The 18,457-nt window shown below is 47.2% G+C and overlaps 1 protein-coding gene across 4 annotated transcripts in view; it reads right to left on the bottom strand.

The window, feature by feature from the left end:
• Nucleotides 1-18,457, bottom strand: part of Vps15 (vacuolar protein sorting 15) — a 796,097-nt gene that overhangs the window by 35,070 nt on the left and 742,570 nt on the right. For all 4 annotated transcript variants that reach the window (XM_068387739.1, XM_068387743.1, XM_068387753.1 and 1 more), the window contains 3 exons: nt 16,130-16,224; nt 6,557-6,746; nt 6,190-6,294 (listed from right to left, as the gene is read on the bottom strand). In XM_068387739.1, coding sequence (XP_068243840.1) covers nt 6,190-6,294; nt 6,557-6,746; nt 16,130-16,224 — 390 coding nt within the window. The remainder of the gene's footprint in view (nt 1-6,189; nt 6,295-6,556; nt 6,747-16,129; nt 16,225-18,457) is intronic.

Raw genomic sequence — 18,457 nt, 5'->3', positions numbered from 1 at the left:
CAAACCGAATGCAGGGCTGAGATGACCGGCCCGATAGAAAACCCGTCTAGGGACTTTCTCGTACAGTCCTTGAGATAATGTGCGGTGAAGGTCGACTGGTTGGACCAAGTTCCCGCTCGAAGAACCTGCGCTACTGACATGTTCTTTTCGAACGTTAGAGAGGTGCTAATGCCCCGAACATCGTGAGCTCTGTGTTTCCCCGGTGTAGGAAGACCTTGTTTTAAGTAGGCTTGCGTGATCACTTTCCTGAGCCAGAACGAAACCGTATTTTTGGATATGTTTTTCTTTATTTTTCCCCATGAGACGAAGAGATTCTTGATAGACGGGCGGAGGTTTGCCGTTCTCTTAAGGTATTTCCTAATAATCCTGACCGGGCATAATTTTAGGTCCTCCGGGTTTCCTTTATTCGGGATTGCCGGAATCGAAAAGCTCTCAAACCTCGGATCCCACACCGAGGGGTTCTGAGTCTTTGCGACTAAGGATGTGACAAACTTAAAGGTTACTTCCTTCCATCCCCTAGTGTGTTCCACCTCGAATGACAGTCCGTGTAGCTCGCCCACCCTCTTAGCCGAGGCTAATGCTGCTAGCAAGAAGACCGTCTTGAGCGTGAGATTCTTGTCATCAATGTCCTTTAAAGGCTCGAATGGTGGTTTCCGTAACATATCTAGGACTCGCGCTAAGTCCCAACTCGGGATTCTAGGGGCGGAAGGGGGGCATGATTGTTCGAACGCTCTGATAAGCATGGAGATATGCCTGGAGGAGCCGAGATCTATGCCCTTGAGAAGAAAGACTTGACCCAGAGCCGCCCGAACTCCCTTGATCGCTGGAACTTACATGTCTAACTTGTCCCTGAGATAAACCATGAAGTCGGCTATCACGGGCACTGACGCTTCCAAGGGCTCTATCTTCTTGTCCCTGCACCACTTCACGAATACCGCCCACTTAGACTGGTAGACGGCTGTGGATGATTTCCTCAGGTATAGCGACATCCTCCTGGCTGTCTTGCCGGAGTACCCTTGCTTCTTCAGGAGCCGCTGGATAATCTCCAGGCGTGAAGACGAAGGGCTTGCGGGTTTCTGTGAAACCGCTGAAAGTGTGGCTGTTTTAATAGGTCTGACCTGTCGGGTAGAGGCCAAGGAGGTAGGACGGTGAGGTTCCTTAGGTCCGCGAACCATTCTCTCTCCGGCCACCAAGGCGCTACCAAAGTCATCCTTAGGTTGGTTGCTGCCCTTACTCTGTTGAGGACCTGCCTTATCAGGGAGAAGGGGGTGAAGGCGTACACGTCCAGTCCGTCCCACTTGTGCTGAAAGGCGTCTTCCATTGCCGCCTTCGGATCTGGGACGGGAGAACAAAATATGGGGAGTTGCGCGTTCAACCTTGTTGCAAACAGATCCATTACCGGAGATCCCCACATCTGTATAATGTAGCTTGCCACTTGTGGGTGTAGGGACCATTCTGTTGCTACCACTTGCCCCACTCTGCTGAGGCCGTCTGCTAGGACGTTGTTCTTCCCTGGAATGAACCTTGCCGTCAGGATGACGTCCTTCTGTTCCGCCCATTTTAGGATTTGAAGGGCTAGTTCGCACAACTCTTTTGATCTCAGTCCCCCCTCCTTCTTCACGTAAGCCACCACCGTTGCATTGTCTGACATTAGGGCCACCGAATGCCCTCTCATGTCCTCCTCGAAGTGGTTGCAAGCTTCTTGGACCGCTCTCATTTCCAGGATATTTATGTGTAGGGATTTCTCCCTCTCTGACCACGCCCCCTTTGCTGTCTTTTCCCGGAGATGGGCTCCCCACCCGTCCTTCGATGCGTCCGTGAAGAGAAGGACCTCCGGAGGTTGGGAGGACAGTGGCATCCCCCTTAGGGTGTTCGACCGATCCTGCCACCATTCCAAGGCCTTCCTGGACTCCTGAAGGAGAGGAACCACAATGTCCGGGAAACTTTTCTGGTTCTAATGTTCTTTCAGGTTCCATTAAACCACCCTTAAGTTCTGTCTGCCGTGAGGTACCAGCTTCTCTAGGGACACCAGGTGCCCTACCAACCTTTGCCAATCCTGCGCTCTTCTGGGGCGACCCAGAAGGAAGGGCCGGAGCACTCGATCCAGGTTGTCCAGCCTTTCCGTGGTTGGGAATGCCTTGACCTGTAACGAATCCAGGACCATTCCCAGGTACGTCCTCCTGTTGGATGGGGTTAGCTGTGATTTCTCCAAGTTGACCACGATGCCCAGGGTCTTGCACAATTGAAGAAGATCTTCGCCCTGTTGTTTCAAGTCTTCCTTTGAGGATGAAAGGAGTAACCAGTCGTCCAGGTATCTGATGAGTCGAATGCCCCGTTCGTGGGCCCATATGGAGACCGTCGTAAAGATCCTCGTGAATACCTGGGGGGCTGTTGAAAGACCGAAGCATAGGGCCTTGAATTGTAACACCTGGGTACCCCACTTGACCCGGAGAAACTTCCTGCTCGACGGATGAATGGGCACTTGGAAGTAGGCGTCCTTGAGGTCTATAGAAATCATAGAGTCGCCCTCTCTCAAGGATGCCATGACCGTTCTTGGAGTGTCCATTTTGAAGGTCACTTTCCTGAGAAACCTGTTGAGGGCTGACAGGTCTATTACAGGTCTCCACCCTCCTGTTGCTTTTTCCACTAGGAACAGGCGGCTGTAGAACCCCGGACCCGGGAATGTCACTGTTTCTAAAGCTCCCTTCTGCAGCAATGTCTTGACTTCTTCGTCCAACGCTGCCCTCTTCGCCAGGTCCTTGGGCACCAACCAGTCTGCCTGCGTTGCTGGAACTAGGGGGGGTGTCTCTTCCATGAAGGGGATCCTGTAGCCCTCCTTTAGTACTGTTACTGTCCACGGATCTGCTCCGTGGAGCTTCCATGCTTGCCAAGTGAGTCTGAGGCATCCCCCTACCTGAGGCTTGGGCAGGGGAGGGGGGCCTCCCATCTTATCTCCTACGGGAGGAACGGCCTGTTCTCCCCCTCCTGGAGGAGTAGAAAGAAGACCTATACGTTGGGGGGTTAGAAGATGAACCTCTTCGGGGGGGGAACCACAGAGGAAGACCACTGTCCTGACGAGGGTTCCCTCCTTCCTTGAGTTGGTGTGGTACGCGCGGCCATGGGTGCTTCTGTCACTGGCTTCCTGAAGATGGGGCGGCGTGCCGTCTGTGGCTTCAGGGTAGGTAGCTCCCTCTTTTTGGCCAACTTCTCCACGACCTCTTCCGCCTTCTTCGTCGGAATAAGCTGCTCCCCCCAGACGGAGCAGGTCTTCAAGGCTTTCGCTTCCCTGTCAGGAATCTTAATGGGAAGGTTCTTGACTAGGGCGTCTCTTCTCCGGAGAATCCAGTTTGCGGAGAGAGCCAAAGACTGAAAGGTCAGGAATTTAAGGGCGCGGCTACCTGACCCCAGCAACTCATTCAGAGCCTCCCGTTTTGCAGGTTCCATGGAGTCTGTAGGAATCTGGGTGCCTACTAGGGTGGTGGCCCACCAATCCAGCCAGGAGGCCACATTAAGTCCTTGGACATCTCCTCCATCATTGCCGACTCGGAAGGGGAGAAGAAGGTAGATGCTGCCGATGCCCTCCCGTCGGAGATGCCCTGGCACAGGATGTCTATGGTTTCCTCGGTCTTGCACGCACCGGTCGGCCTATTTTCTAAAGAGTAGTATTTCGTTTGCGACTTCAAACCCTGTAGGAGCTTTGCTGAGCTGTGACCCCTGCAGGAGTCGCTATTGCGGGATATGACCTTATCAATGTGAGTCTTTCCAATCCCCACGTTACTGGCCTCGGGAAGAGAGAGAGAGGACTTTTTCTGGGCGGTGACAGCTATGAACTTGTTCAGGCCTGAAGTCCAGGGTTCTTCCTCTTCAGTGGCGGGTTCTATAAGGTTGTTATAACCCCTAATTAAGGCAAGGACTCTCCTGTACGCTGAGTCCTCCGTCACCGCCGACTCGCCCTCCCCTCCTTCCGACCGACGGGGCGAATCGTGATCTCGGTCTCTGCCGTGATGGCGGGGTCCACGGTTCCCTTTACCTTCGACGTCCGCCGTCTCTCTCCTCTTCGTGGCCTTTTTCGGTGAAACGGTGTCCTCCGTGAGATAGTTCGACGGAGGTATCCTTCCCCTTCTGGGGTCTCGATGGGGAGACCTGTCGAGGCTGCCTGGCCTAGACGACGGCCCCCTGCGCTGGGCGGGATAAATGTCTCCAGGACAGGTCTTAGGCCTGCAAGATGTAGCCCTTCGCTCATCTGGTGATTCCCTGACGCGGCACGTGGAGGTACTTCTAGGGGGACTGTCTCCTGCCCGCTCATGTGTCGAACCAATAGGCTTGGAAAAGTCTTTAAAGTTGTTCCCTGGGACGAACACCCACGTCCCTTTCGGAGAGACTGGTCTCCTGCTTTTGGGTGTAGGGGAACGGGGACTCATCCTGTCCCGAGATCCTGTGGGAGACCGCGAAGGGGAGTTCCTCCGCACAGACCGACCTCGTTTCCACGTCCCTACTGGGGGGGTTGTTCTCCTGCTTTTGGGAGGAGGGGAACTGGGACTCACCCTGTCCCGAGATCTTGTGGGAGACCGCAAAGGGGAGTTCCTCCGCACCGACCGATCTCGTTTCCTCCTCTGTCGTCTCCTCCGTTCACTGCTTGACGAATCCGAAGTCACGTCCTGACGAGAAAGACTGACCCCCGTATCGGGACCTAGCACGTGACTGCGTTTTCTTGGGGCTACGCCGTACCCCTGACGGAGAAGGAATGGGGAGACTCTCCTGTAGCGAAGTCTTCGGCGGCAACCATCCCGACGGGCCCGCCAAACCGGGGAAGGCCTCGCCAAGGCCTTCCTCCATGTCCAGTGGGGACCTCATCGGAGTCCTCGGCACGTCCCAAGCCAATGGATCTTCTTGCGGGGACTCCTCTCTGCCGACGCCACCACCCGTCGCTGATGCCCCTGGAACTTTCACCCAGGAACCTGACGAAGAAAAAGGGACACTATAAGACCACATGGGGTCCCCCGACGAGACGTGGCCCTTATGAGAGAGAGCCACGTCCCCCGGACCCCCACTACACTCACTTACGGTCGCCTGAATTGCCTTGGCCAACGAAAGACCGCCCACAAATTCCCTCTCTTGGGAAAGAGGAGCCAACTGCTTGTTCTCCCTGGACTTACCTCGCCCCTTACTTTGGGTAGGGGAAGGCGGATGTACCCTACCTGACCCTTCTCCTGCTGAAGTCGCAGGGGAAGAAACGCTAGTCTTCCTAGGGGACTTCTTCGATGCCTTCTTCTTTTTGGTACGGAATTTTATCCACTGGACCTCGGGCCAATCGGCACATTCGGAACACTTATCCGACGGCGAACAAGCTTTACCCCTACACGAGGTACACAACGTATGCGGGTCAACATCGGGCTTAGACAGAAAAGCCCCGCATGATCTACCGGCCCTAGGCCCAGGACAACGACGAACGTGTTCCATAACGCAACACAAAGGGCCGTAGACACAAGCAAGCCACAAAGGAAAAGCACTAAAACACTAGGAAAACACAAGGGAGCGAAATCAAAAGCACATAGTGAAAGCACTAAACACACACTAAGAGATCCCGATCACGTGGGAAGCACGTGGAACCAAACACAAAGGGAATCACACGGAGTATGAGGAGCTTCGTGAAGCACGTGTGTTCACGAACCGACCAGAAAACTTACTGGCGAGGGCTTCTCAAAGACGCGCGACCTTCTCGGGCAATGCCCCCAGGTCATGTTATTTCCCGTTATTCAGGACAGTATAGAACATGGAAGTAGGGGGAAACTACGTAAAAATCTGGTCGTCGGAGAGGAGTTACCAGTAATCTCCTAGAAAGTGTTTCGAGGTAAGTCTCTGTGTCGGAACAACTTAATGTTAACATGTAATGGCTGGTTATAATATAAAAACATAAGTTTCATACTGTACCATAGGAAAAAAAATCCTTTCAGCATTAAATCATATACTAAGACAACATCAAATACAAGGAGTAAAAAGCCATTATGACAATACAGAATAACCTGGTACTGCATACAGTAGACTTACTCAAAGATTTTTCAATTTCAATTCTGAAAAAAATTATAGAAAGTGGAATGGTTCAGATTTTCAGCACCTTTCCTTAAAATATTAAGGAATGGTTCAGATTTTCAGCACCTTTCCTTAAAATATTAAGAAAATAATGCTCACCTATTTATGGAAAATTTTCTTTCAATGCGATTACAGTCCCACACTTTAACGGTACCATCAGACGAACAGCTGGCATATATAGACGTATCCCCCATCGCAACAAGCCTGAAGAAAAATGTATCCAAAATTTATGAAGAAAATTACAACTATCACAGAGGCATACAATGAGGATTAATGAAGTTCTGTACACACATCAAAGATGATATTTTCAACTAAGGATACAGTGATACATTAAGTACTGATCTTATAATCTTCAAGTCAAGAATATTTTCAATAATTTTATTTACAATAAAATCAGTTAAATATAGTTCAGACAATTTACAATGAAATCAAATTTCAAGTGATGAATTCTAACTAATACACTAACCTATTGACAGCACCTCGATGTTCGTGCAAGTGAGCGATCAAATGGCCTCGAGGTTTCCATCCAGGTGGTGGTAACCGAGTATCCCACGCTAATGTCTCTAAGACGCGGCGCTTTTTCAGGCATTCAAGGTGTTCTTCTCTCTTCATAGCTACTAGACAATTCAATTCTTGCTTACAAGTCGCTAAGCATTCTGCCAAAACAAAAGTAGTAGCAAGTAATTCACTTTCATACTGTACATGGTAAAAATAAAAACATACATTAATTTAAACAGTTCAAAGTGAAAAAATTCAAAACTCTTTTTCATTATATTAACAGCAAGAGAGGCATGATTAACTTCTGATCATGTTAATTAACACATTACAGGAAAGAATTCTTGAATCCTACTCTCAGTTGAGGTCTCCCTACCAAGTACAGTTTTGATCTTGCATATCCATACAATACTGTAATTGATTCAATGTTCAGCAAACCGAGCTAATCAGTGATGATTAAAACTGAAATCACTAAATAAACTGCATTATTTTCTTTTATTGTACAAATCATCAACTATTACTAACTAAATTGCTACCAAAGGAGCACATACTGCAGTGAAACTTAAGCCTGTTGTATTCATTTGAAGATTCATAAGGTGGAAATATGTAGGATGCCTATTATCTTTTCTGTAATAAACACCTGCCTAAATGCTAAATGTTGCCTTCTAATGGAAAACTAATGTTCCATAATGACATAACACTGCTACTGCTGTCTGTGAGGCAGATTAGCAACTATGTATTGAATAAAAATATGAGGATGGTGGCTGAAGATGAATCCTACTAGTTACTCCTATCTACTGTACAACTATAATACCTCTATCAAATGTATCCAATGGCCAATATCAACTAGCTCTTAAAAAGTTTAAAACTTCAACTACAGAGATTCCCATTACTGTAATCTGTTCAATTTTAAGATTGCTGGGATATGTTCGGTACAGATAGCATAGGTTGCCAATTTTCATGTCCTGAAAATCAATTGTTCCTGCACAAACACAAACCTTTTTAAAAGACACACATTTCATTTTTAGATTTTAACCATATTTTACATTGGATCCATGAGGACTGTGAACTTTATAAAAACAAAGTGTGTCTAACCCATGCTTAAATAAACTGTTTAAACTAAGCGGTTTCTATAAATCATCATCGTGTAATGGCAATAAAGTCGTGTACAGCTTAAACTAACTACCAACTAAAAAAAAGAGAAAAATACCTGTTATCCTTTGGACTTGACCATTGCCTCAAACCAAAACTCGATCGTATCAAAATGAAAGTAAGTATGGAAATATTTGCAAATAAAGTAAACAAACTGAACAATGATAACTGTTCTGATAAAAAAACTGTCTATAAACAAATGCAAGACCTATTCAGTAATATATTAGAAGAATACAAGAAAGAAATCAAGGTACCATTGTTTGATTGAAATGACATAAAAATACTAAGAAATCTAAGTGAAAACAGACATTATATTTTCTAAACCAGACAAAGGGAAAGGTATTACCATCATGAATAAAAGTGATTATGTAGAGAAAATGATGAATATTCTTAACAATTAATTGCAGTTTGAAAAGAAGCAAAAAAAAAAAACATTAAAAAATACTCTTCTCCTAGAAGACAATGTTAACAGACTACTAAGTTATCTTAAAAAAGATAAACATATAACAGATGAAGAATATAAACATTTATACGCTTCGGGTCGCAATCCTGGTATCTTATATGGTTTGCCAAAAATACATAGAGAGAATATTCCTTTAAGACCAGTGTTATCGTCGATCAATACACCAAATTTTAATTTAGCAAAATTTATGATTCCTAACATAGAAGAATGGGCAAAGAATGAATACACCTTGGAAAATTCATATGAATTTTTTAATACTATAAAAAATTTTAGACTAAAAAATAATTATAATATAGTTAGCTTTGACATCGAAAGCTTCTGTGATTTGAACCAGTGACAACATTGGAAAACAATAAAATAGACCTTACATAACCCTGAATAAGGACTGGAATCGCAAGTATTTTTGGTTGGTGATGAGTTTAGATGTGAATACACTAAAATAAGGCCTTATATAATCATGAATAAGGACTAGAATTGTAAGTAATTTGGTTGGTGGTAGGATGACAGTCTCCCAATTGGGGGTGTCAAGGATGGGGGTTGAGTAATACCTAAGGTAGGGAATGTCGCAACTGGCTAGAGAAAGTGGTGTGATTATTTTATAGTCACATAAAAAGACTAAAATAGCTCTTACATATTCAGAAATAAAGGCTAAAATCCCAAAAAACTTGGATGGCTGAAGACAGGAAAAGGAGGGGCTAATATTAGGGAGGAAAGATTTTTTAGTAAAATTTCCCTCAATATGAACTTGTGTGATATGTAACTATGTGCTATACTCTTTTGTAGCTTATAAAAATTAAATAATAATAATAATAACAATAATAATAATAATTATAATGATAATAATGAAGATGACGTTATCCCGACGTCACCGTGCATATTACCAGGCATATTTTGACATATACCAACGTCAACAATTCGAAGAGGTTAAGTAAAGTCTTGCAAACTTATTTGGTGAAGTGAGCACTGGCAAGTGCTGTATGGGTGAGTAACAGCAGGGCAAAGGCTGACGAGTGCTGCCGAACATTGGCGGGGCGAACACTGGTTAAGTGAGCAATAGCAACTCGAACGTTGGCAAGGCGAATGCTGGTAAGGTGAGCAATAGTAAGATGAATGTTGGCGAACATTGGCGAGGCAAGCGCTGGTGAAGTGAGCAATAGCAAGGCGAATGCTGATGAACATCGGCGAGGCGATTACTGGTGAGGTGAGCAATAGCAAGATGCAGGCTAGTAAATGCTGAGAGTTGTAGAACATTAGAGAGGCAAACTTAGTAAGGTGAGGAATGGCAAGGCAAATGCTGGTGAACATTCGCGAGGCGACTGCTGGTAAGGTGAGCAATAGCAAGATGCATGCTAGTAAATGCTGAGAGCTGTAGAACATTGGCGAGGCAAACACAGGTACGGTGAGCAATAGCAATCTGAACTTTGGCTAACATTGGCGAGAGGTACGCTGGCGAGTGCTGTAGAACATTGCAAGGCGAGCATTGGCTGTAGTTGTAGATGGCAAGTACGGAATACCGAGGTAGCGTGTACTTGAGGCAACGCCAAGCTTGTCTTCTCTCCCATTTGCCCTCCTACCAGAGGAGTTATCTGTTCACAAGGAGACGAATAAGGCTGTGGTGAACTTATATAACAGCAGGTTCTTCCTAATGAGAGGCAGAAACCCGAAGCACAGGTCACGAAGGGCCTGGCCTCATAAAATTCCATGAGCTTTGTTGTGCCCAACAGACACGAAGCAGGCGTAATCTACGTAGGCAATAGCCCTGAAGGGTTATCGCCTACAGGACTCGTAGATGGGAAAGGCGGCGACCGCAAGCGGTCCGCAGGCATCACCATTTGTGGCAAAGAACCAGAAGGGAAAAGCTAATGAGACTCGTTAGGCCCTGGGGCACGATGAGCAACGACCGCAAGCTTCGGCAGACTACTCTGGAGAGGGGCGTCGTATTTCTGGACGTGAAGGGCGTTCATCAGCTGAAGGTGCTCAGTGTAGCAAACTTAAATACCCTTAGCCTGCCGACATAACTCAAGACAGACTTAGGGCGGGCATCGTAAGTACGAGCTATTAAACATGACTGGTCAGTTTCCGGGTTCTCCTCGAAAGGATAGCCCAACGGGAAACCACGAGTCATACTCGACAGCAGCTGCTCTTGTCTAACTGAAGAAGTAGCACGAATGAGAGAAGGAGCTGAGACTACTCGGAGAGACCAAGTCTTCTCCTGGGGAGGCAAGTGTTGTGGCAACAAGAGAAACTCCCCTGGTGAAGGGCGCTGCTGCTTCATTAAAGAAAGCAACAATGTCCGCACTTCCGGGTTGTCCGAGGGTCAGTTAATCATTACTCTACTCATTTGCCCTACAACAGTGTACAAATGAGCAAAAACAATGTCAAGTAAAAGCCCAGTTTATAAGGGTTATCAGGAGATAGAGATCTAATGTCTATTCACTACCAAGCAAAAATAAAAAGTGAAGGCATTTCACTAGTGTGTGTGAGAGGGATGATTAGTCTAACAACCCTACTAGCAGTGGGTAGTTAAACTTCGCTAAAAAGTCTCTTGGCTAGTTTTCAGCATTCACCGATATAATATCCACTGTAAAGACCAAAAGGGTTCGTATTCGTGCCTGAACAATTCCATATTTCAGTCTCTCAGTTCAAACCATAGGTTTTATAGTTTGTTTAGTAATTAACCATAAAAATCACAAATTTTTAAGTAATTTGTATTTTTCCTAACATACTTACCTAGAACTACTTTCTTAGGAGGAGTTACTGGTAACTCTTTCCCAACCGACCAGAATTTTGTGTAGTTTATCCCATTCCCATTTTCTATGGGTGACCTCAGGCGCAGTGATACGCGCCCTGAGGCGACCCGGGGTCGGAGAGCGTGCTAGCTCAGGTCGTGCTCCTCAGTAAGTTTCGTCGAAAAAAGGGTTCTCCTCAATCCTGCAGGACCCTCGGGGAAGGATGGGCGGGCCATAACCCGAAGGTAGTTCTAGGCAAGTATGTTAGGAAAAATACAAATTACTTAAAAATTTGTGATTTGTTCCAACACAGAGTACTTAACTAGAACTACTTTCTTAGGAGACTTAAACTTTAGGAGGTGGGAGTGTCCTGCAGGGACTAGGGCCCGAAGGTTGGAAGCACGAGTGGACAAAAAGGAACCTAGATAGGGGACTAGGTTCTGATGACCCCTACTAGAAAACTGAATGAAAATTGGGGAAACTACCCAAAAAACTAACTTGGTGTCTAAGTGGCTTACCTCTGTACCAATACTTCTGAGACGTATTTCTTGCTGAAGACGTATATCCTGGCCGCCAGAGCCTCTTGAGTCACGCCCATGCAGGGGATTAAGGGCCAGGGGAAGGATGATTAGGGGAAAGGTAAGGGATGAACGTGTGTCTCTTGGCTTACCGCCCCCCGTTTCCCTGGGGCCATGACCTTAAATCTTTTGCAGGGCCAATATGACTGGGCCAAGGGCGAACCCATCCAAGGATTTCCAAAAAGAGTCCTTCAGGTAATGCACCGTGAAAGTGGACTGTCTGGACCAGGTACCCGCTTTCAGGATTTGGCCCACGGCCATGTTCTTCTCAAACGCTAGGGAGGTGCTTAGACCCCTAATATCATGAGGCCTTGGCCTGCCTGGGAGAGGGGTTCTCGAAGCATCGTAAGCTCTCTTGATCACCTGTCGCAACCAGAAGGAGATTGAGTTCTTGGAGACTGGTTTCTTCACCCGACCGGTCGAAATAAATAAACTCTTGATCTCAGGTCGGAGTCTGGACGTCCTTTCAAGGTATTTTCTTACTGCTCTGACCGGGCATAAGAGTAAGTCTTTAGGATTGTCTGACCGAGGGATCGCTGGGACCGAAAAGCCCTCGAACCGAGGATCCCAACAAGCCGGGTTCTGTGTTTTGGCCACAAAGTTAGGGACGAACTTAAACGAAGCCTCACGCCACCCTTTTGAGTGTGAGACCTCGTACGATAATCCGTGTAACTCACTAACCCTCTTTGCCGAAGCCAGGGCTAAGAGGAAGACCGTTTTGAGGGTGAGCTCCTTATCCAGGATGTCCTTGAGGGGCTCGAAGGGCGGTTCTGACAGGGCTTTGAGTACTATGGCTAGGTCCCACTGAGGTACCCTCACTTCTTGTGGGGGGCATGACTGCTCAAAGCTCCTGATGAGCATCGAGATATGACGGGAGGCTCCCAAGTCAATGCCCTTAAGGAGGAAGACTTGACCTAATGCTGCCCGCACTCCTTTTATTGCTGGAATGGAAGAGCCCATATCGTTTCTGAGATACACCAGGAAGTCCGCTACATCGTGGATCGAGGCCCCCAAGGGTTTGATATTCCGGGAAGCGCACCATTTCGAGAAGACTGCCCATTTCACTTGGTAGACTGCGATAGAGGAACGCCTTAAGTAATCCGACATCCTAGCCGCGGTCCTCAATGAGTATCCATCTTTCTTCAGAAGCCGCTCGATAACCTCCACGCGTGAAGGCGGAGGGACCGAGGGTTTTCGTGAAACCTTTGGAAGTGGGGCTCATGTAGAAGGTCTGGCCTGTCCGGGAGCAGCCAAGGAGGAAGAAGGGCCAGTTCTTTTAGGTCTGCGAACCACTCTCTCTCCGGCCACCAAGGCGCGACCAAAGTCATCTGAAGGTTGGTGGTTGTTCTTACTCTGTTGAGGACTTGCCGTATCATTCCGAAGGGGGGGAAGGCGTACACATCGAGGCCGTCCCAAGGGTGTTGGAAAGCGTCCTCGAACGCCGCTGACGGATCTGGGACTAGAGAACAGAACACGGGGAGCTGGGCGTTCAGACGTGTGGCGAAAAGGTCTACTACTGGGGAACCCCACTTCAGTATGACTGACTGAGCTATCCTTGGGTGTAGAGTCCACTCTGACCCTATTACCTGGCCTACTCTGCTGAGGCCGTCTCCCAGGACGTTCTTCTTTCCCGGAATGAACCTTGCTGTGAACTCGATCCCTTCTTCTGCAGCCCATTCTAGAAGTTCTGTCGATAATGCGCATAGTTCTTTCGACTTTAGAACCCCTTTCTTCTTTACGTAGGCTACTACTGTGGCGTTGTCGCACATCAACCCCACTGTGTTCCCCCGGAGGAGATGAACGAATTCTTGACTCGCCCTCAGCACCGCCATCATCTCTAGAACGTTTATGTGGTGCTTTGCTTCTTCGCTCGACCATTTTCCCTTTGTCGATTTGTCGAGTAGGTGAGCCCCCCAACCTTCCTTCGACGCAGCCAGGGATGAACGGGAAGGGTGAGGGGCGTCCACGGAGGGTCTCCTGTGTGGTGGGCGTCTCATTGGGGGAGGCCTATGGTCTCCCACGTCCTTCATCTTCCTCACCATTTCCATCGTCTCTTCCCCTATCTTAAGGGAAAAGATTGCCTCGTCCCAGACCGAGGAATTTCTCAACCTTCTCGCTTCCCGGTCAGGGAGTTTCCTCACCAATTTGCTGAGAATTGTATCTCTCCTCGTCAGGACCCAATTGGTAGCCTGGGAGAGAGATTGGTAAGATAAAAATTTTAGGGCTTTGCCCCCTGAGCTAATCAGCTCTCTCAATAAGGCTTGGTTCTCTGGCAGGGACAGATCATGAGAAAACTGAAAGCCTACCAACATGCAGGCCCACCAGTCTAACCAGGAGGACACGTAAACCAAGTCCTGGGCCATGTCCTCCATCATGGAGGTCTCTGAAGGGGAAAAACACAACGGGGCCGTGGATGCTCTGTCTTCAGCGGCACCCTGGTTCAACATGGTGATGGCTGTCTCCGTTGCGCGGGGGTTCTCCCCGACGACCTTCAGGCACGTAAAATCTCTTCTGCGCCCTTAATCCTGGGAGCAGCTTCGAGGCACTTTGACTCCTAAGGGCATCTGCCAGGCCGTCCAAGAATTTGTCTATATGCTCCATACCCAGCTTTACATCAGGAGCTAAGGGTAGGGCTAAGGAGGGCTTTTGTTGTATTGGATTCTCCACCAGACTGCTAAGTCCGGAGAGCCAGGTCTGTTCTGTGGTGGGCATGGGCTCATCCAGCCGATGGTACCACCTTATGAGGGCCAACACCTTTCGATAGGAGATGTCATTGGATGAGCACTCTCCTCCCTCAACCAGGGCCTCCGTCACCAGTCCCTTCGCACGAGTATCATCGGTGACGGTGGGGGGGGTAACGTTGGACGGGCCTGCCCGTTTCACGGGCGGACCCGCAGAGGCGAAGCTATCCGTCATGGGATTACCTTGCCCTACGGGGTTTCTCGCATCTGTGGGGATATCCCTGGCCGTAGGGAGCCCTTGGAGCTTAATGAAGTCAGCCAAGGAGCCCGTGGCTGGCGCTACGCCTTCCACCTGATGGAGCGCCTCCCTCCGCAGAGTGGATGCAGCGGAGGCCTTCGTCGACTTAGGCGCATCACGGGGAGCTTGGATAGATCTCCCTTGGTGGGGTTCTGATCCGTAGGAGGAGAAGGCAGGGCGAGACGGTGAGGACGAGGCTCTAGGGAGCCACCCGGAAGCGGCTGCGGCTGTGGTGACCTTAAACAGCTCGCTCCGGGGCACCGTGATGTTCACCCAATCCCTCGACTTACTCCTCTTAGCCTTCTTCTTAGATGGTCTGGACTCCTCCTTATTCTGTCTTGAACGGGAGCGGGACTTCTTCTTTTTCTGGGACCTCTCACGTTTCCTCCTTGAGGACCTGGTTTCGTCCGCTGATGACGATGAATCCGTGGATGAGGAAGACGACGAGGAGGAGAGGGAAACAGCTGAACCACCTGAGACGTCCAATTCCGCAGGGGGGACTCCATGACGAATTTCTGGTGCTGCAGGCTGCAGGACGACGGGCGGGACTGAGGGACCTTCTCCCGGGCGAGCCAATGGTCAAACTCTTCTAGCCTGAAGGGTGACCTGCAGGGTGTTCTAAGGAGATCCCAAAAGGCGGGGTCCGAATGCGACGAATGACCTTTCTCAGCATCCCCCCCGGCGGCCGAAGTACCTGAAACACATACCCAAGATGCAGGGGAAGAGGTACTACCTCCCCCACATAGGGTCTTCAGTAGAGACGGGCCCTGCGGGCACCAGGACCTCGTCTCCCACACACACTCCCGCACCTCCCTCAGGCCCCCCCCACATGCCTGTATCACATCAGCAGCTTCCCCCACAGGTAATTCAGACTCCTGGGGAAGGACAATGGGCCGCTTCCCCGCAACGGACTTACCTCGTCCCCTACTCTGGGTAGGGGAAGATGGAAGGGAGCCACGTTCCGACGAGGCATCTGGGGACACCAAAGCAGAAGATGCGTTAGTTTTCTTGGGCGATTTCTTGGCCGACTTCTTCTTCTTTGTCCCATAAAGGGCCCACTGGATTTCGCCCCAGGACTCGCACTCCGAACACGTGGCGGTAGGGGAGCATACCTTGCCCCTACATGACGAACAGCGTGAGTTTGGGTCAACCTCAGGCTTCGAAAGGAAAGCCCCACAAGACTTACCGGCCACAGGCCCAGGGCAACGGTGGGGATGCTCCATAATGAAACACTAACACACCAAGAGACACAGGGACACAGAGGAAAGGGGTAAGGATACGGACACAGGTACCACGTGGTGTACACAAAGGGTCGGGGACACTAAGGGTCGCACTGGGTAAGAGAGAGTGCGGCGAGATGTGAATCACGTCGCGACCAGAAACTTACTGAGGAGCACGACCTGAGCTAGCACGCTCTCCGATCCCAGGTCGCCTCAGGGCGCGTATCACTCCGCCTGAGGTCACCCATAGGAAATGGGAATGGGGTAAACTACACAAAATTCTGGTCGGTTGGGAAAGAGTTACCAGTAACTCCTCCTAAGAAAGTAGTTCTAGGTAAGTACTCTGTGTTGGAACACAGAAGCTTTACATACAATACACTAAAGGTATTTTATAAATACTCCATACAGTACTACTGTACTTACTTATGAATCCCTCTTTTCCCTCTCCAACTGATACTTTAGATGCTACAGTAACAGGAGTTTGAGTAGATAGATCAGGTTCCGTTGGTGATACAGATCTGCATTAAAGATAAAATTAGTACTTATCTATAGAATCTTTGCCATGGATTATAATAATTCAACAAACAATAATAACTATCACAATGGACTACAGTATTTAAAAGCATATGCTCTATGTTCAAGATTAAATGAAGTGAATAACATGATTAAAATAATCGCAGACTTTTAAAGTATTTACATTTTTCCTAACTCTACAAACCCTGAATCCTTTAATAGAAAGATGATTTCAATGAAGCTGGAACTAAGCTGTTAAAACTTTATAACACGGTGTCGATGGTAGGTAGCAGAGAGAACCCGCCACATTAGCTTATAGAGCAGCCACTTTGACCTTCCCTTCACCTAGGGCTTGCAGGGTGGATGAGGCACAAAGTATAACTTAAGGACTCTAACTTGTATAATTAGCAAAAATACAAATTACTTAAAAAATTTGCAATTGTTCCTAAATGAATACAAACCCTTGTTCTTTAAATGGAGGCTTAATATTGTAATTATAATTACAGTACTATTATTAATAGCTAAGCTACAACCCTAGTAGGAAAAGCAAGATGCTATAATCCCAAGGGGTACAACAGGAAAAAATAGCCCAGTGAGGAAGGGAAACACAAATAAATAAACTAAATGAGAAGTAATGAACCATTAACCCTGGAACGGTCCGGTGGGTCGTCCGCGACCCCGAGCGTCAAAAAAAAAGAGGTTTTTCTCACGTGACTCACCCCCGTGACTGAATTTGTGGGTGATCGACCTGCAGTAGGTGTCTCGCCTACACGCTCTAGTAGTGTCCAGATGTGCATTGCTGTAGCTGTACTCCTTCCCCGATTTCTGAGACGCGTCGGGGTCGAGCGCGACCGAGTTTACCCTTCTAAGGTAATTTGCATAATTATCAAAGTTATTACGTATTATGAAATTGTCGTAGAATGGTGCAACTTGTATAGGTTATCAGTTGTGGAAAGTCTTGGTGGATTGTTTGGCTACCATGTGCATGATTTTTTTTTTTAGTTAAAATGTCGTTCATCACCACGAGGACCATTTTACCGCGAGTGCCCCTTTTACATTTTTTTTCATTTTTTATTTTTTTGCCAAGTCATTTTTCCGTAAGATATTGCCAAATAGTGTCGTAAAACTTTTGCTTTTTTAGTGTTGGAAAATGTGTCTAGATGATCTGGCTACCCATGCGTGACTTTGTTTTTGTCAGATACGACGTAGTTATTGGTATATTGGGTATTTAACTGCGGTTGCCAATTTCTGTTTTTTTTTCAATATTTGTAAAAATTTACTACGTAGTAAGGAATTGCCGTATATTATTGATTTTTTTTCATGTTTATGTGTTAGAAAGTCTGCCTTGATGGTTGGGCTAACACGTGCATGTCTTTTTTTTATCTGAGATGCCGTATATTAGAATGTTGGGCATTTTTCCGCGAGTGCCCCTTTTTATTTGTTTTGCATTTTTTTGCTTAGTCATGTTACCGTAAGGAATTGGCAAGTTGTGTTGCAAAACTTATATTTTTATAGTGTTGGAAAGTGTTTCTAGATGATCTGGCTACCCATGCCTATCTTTTTTTTAGCCAGATATAGCGTATATATAGGTACGCGTTTGATTTTCCTGTGATTGCCATTTTTTCGTTTTTTCCCATTTCTTTCAAAATTACTACGTACTAAGGAACTATCACAGAGTAATGATTCATTTAGATGTTTATTTGTCGGAAAATGTGCCTTGATGGTTTGCCTAGCACGTGGCTGAAATTTTTTTTTCTGAAATGCGTATAATAAAATGTTGGCCATTTTTCCGCGAGTGCCCCTTTTTATTTGTTTTGCATTTTTTTACTTAGTCATGTTACCGTAAGGAATTGGCAAGAAGTGTCGCAAAACTTATATTTATATAGTGTTGGAAAGTGTTTCTAGATGATCTGGCTACCCATGCCTATCTTTTTTTTTAGCCAGATATGGCGTATATATAGGTATGTGTTCGATTTTTCTGTGATTGCCATTTTTTCGTTTTTTCCCATTTCTTTCAAAATTACTACGTACTAAGGAACTATCACAGAGTAATGATTCATTTATATGTCGGAAAATGTGCCTTGATGGTTTGCCTAGCACGTGGCTAAAATTTTTTTTTTCTGAAATGCCGTATATTAGAATGGCCATTTTTCCGCGAGTGCCCCTTTTTATTTGTTTTGCATTTTTTTTGCTTAGTCATGTTACCGTAAGGAATTGGCAAGTAGTGTCGCAAAACTT

Source organism: Palaemon carinicauda, chromosome 1 (genome assembly GCF_036898095.1).
Source record: "Palaemon carinicauda isolate YSFRI2023 chromosome 1, ASM3689809v2, whole genome shotgun sequence".
NCBI classification, from domain to species: Eukaryota; Metazoa; Arthropoda; class Malacostraca; order Decapoda; family Palaemonidae; genus Palaemon; species Palaemon carinicauda.
The sequence above is the reverse complement of the archived record's forward strand: the minus strand, read 5'-3'. Positions and strand labels throughout refer to the sequence as shown.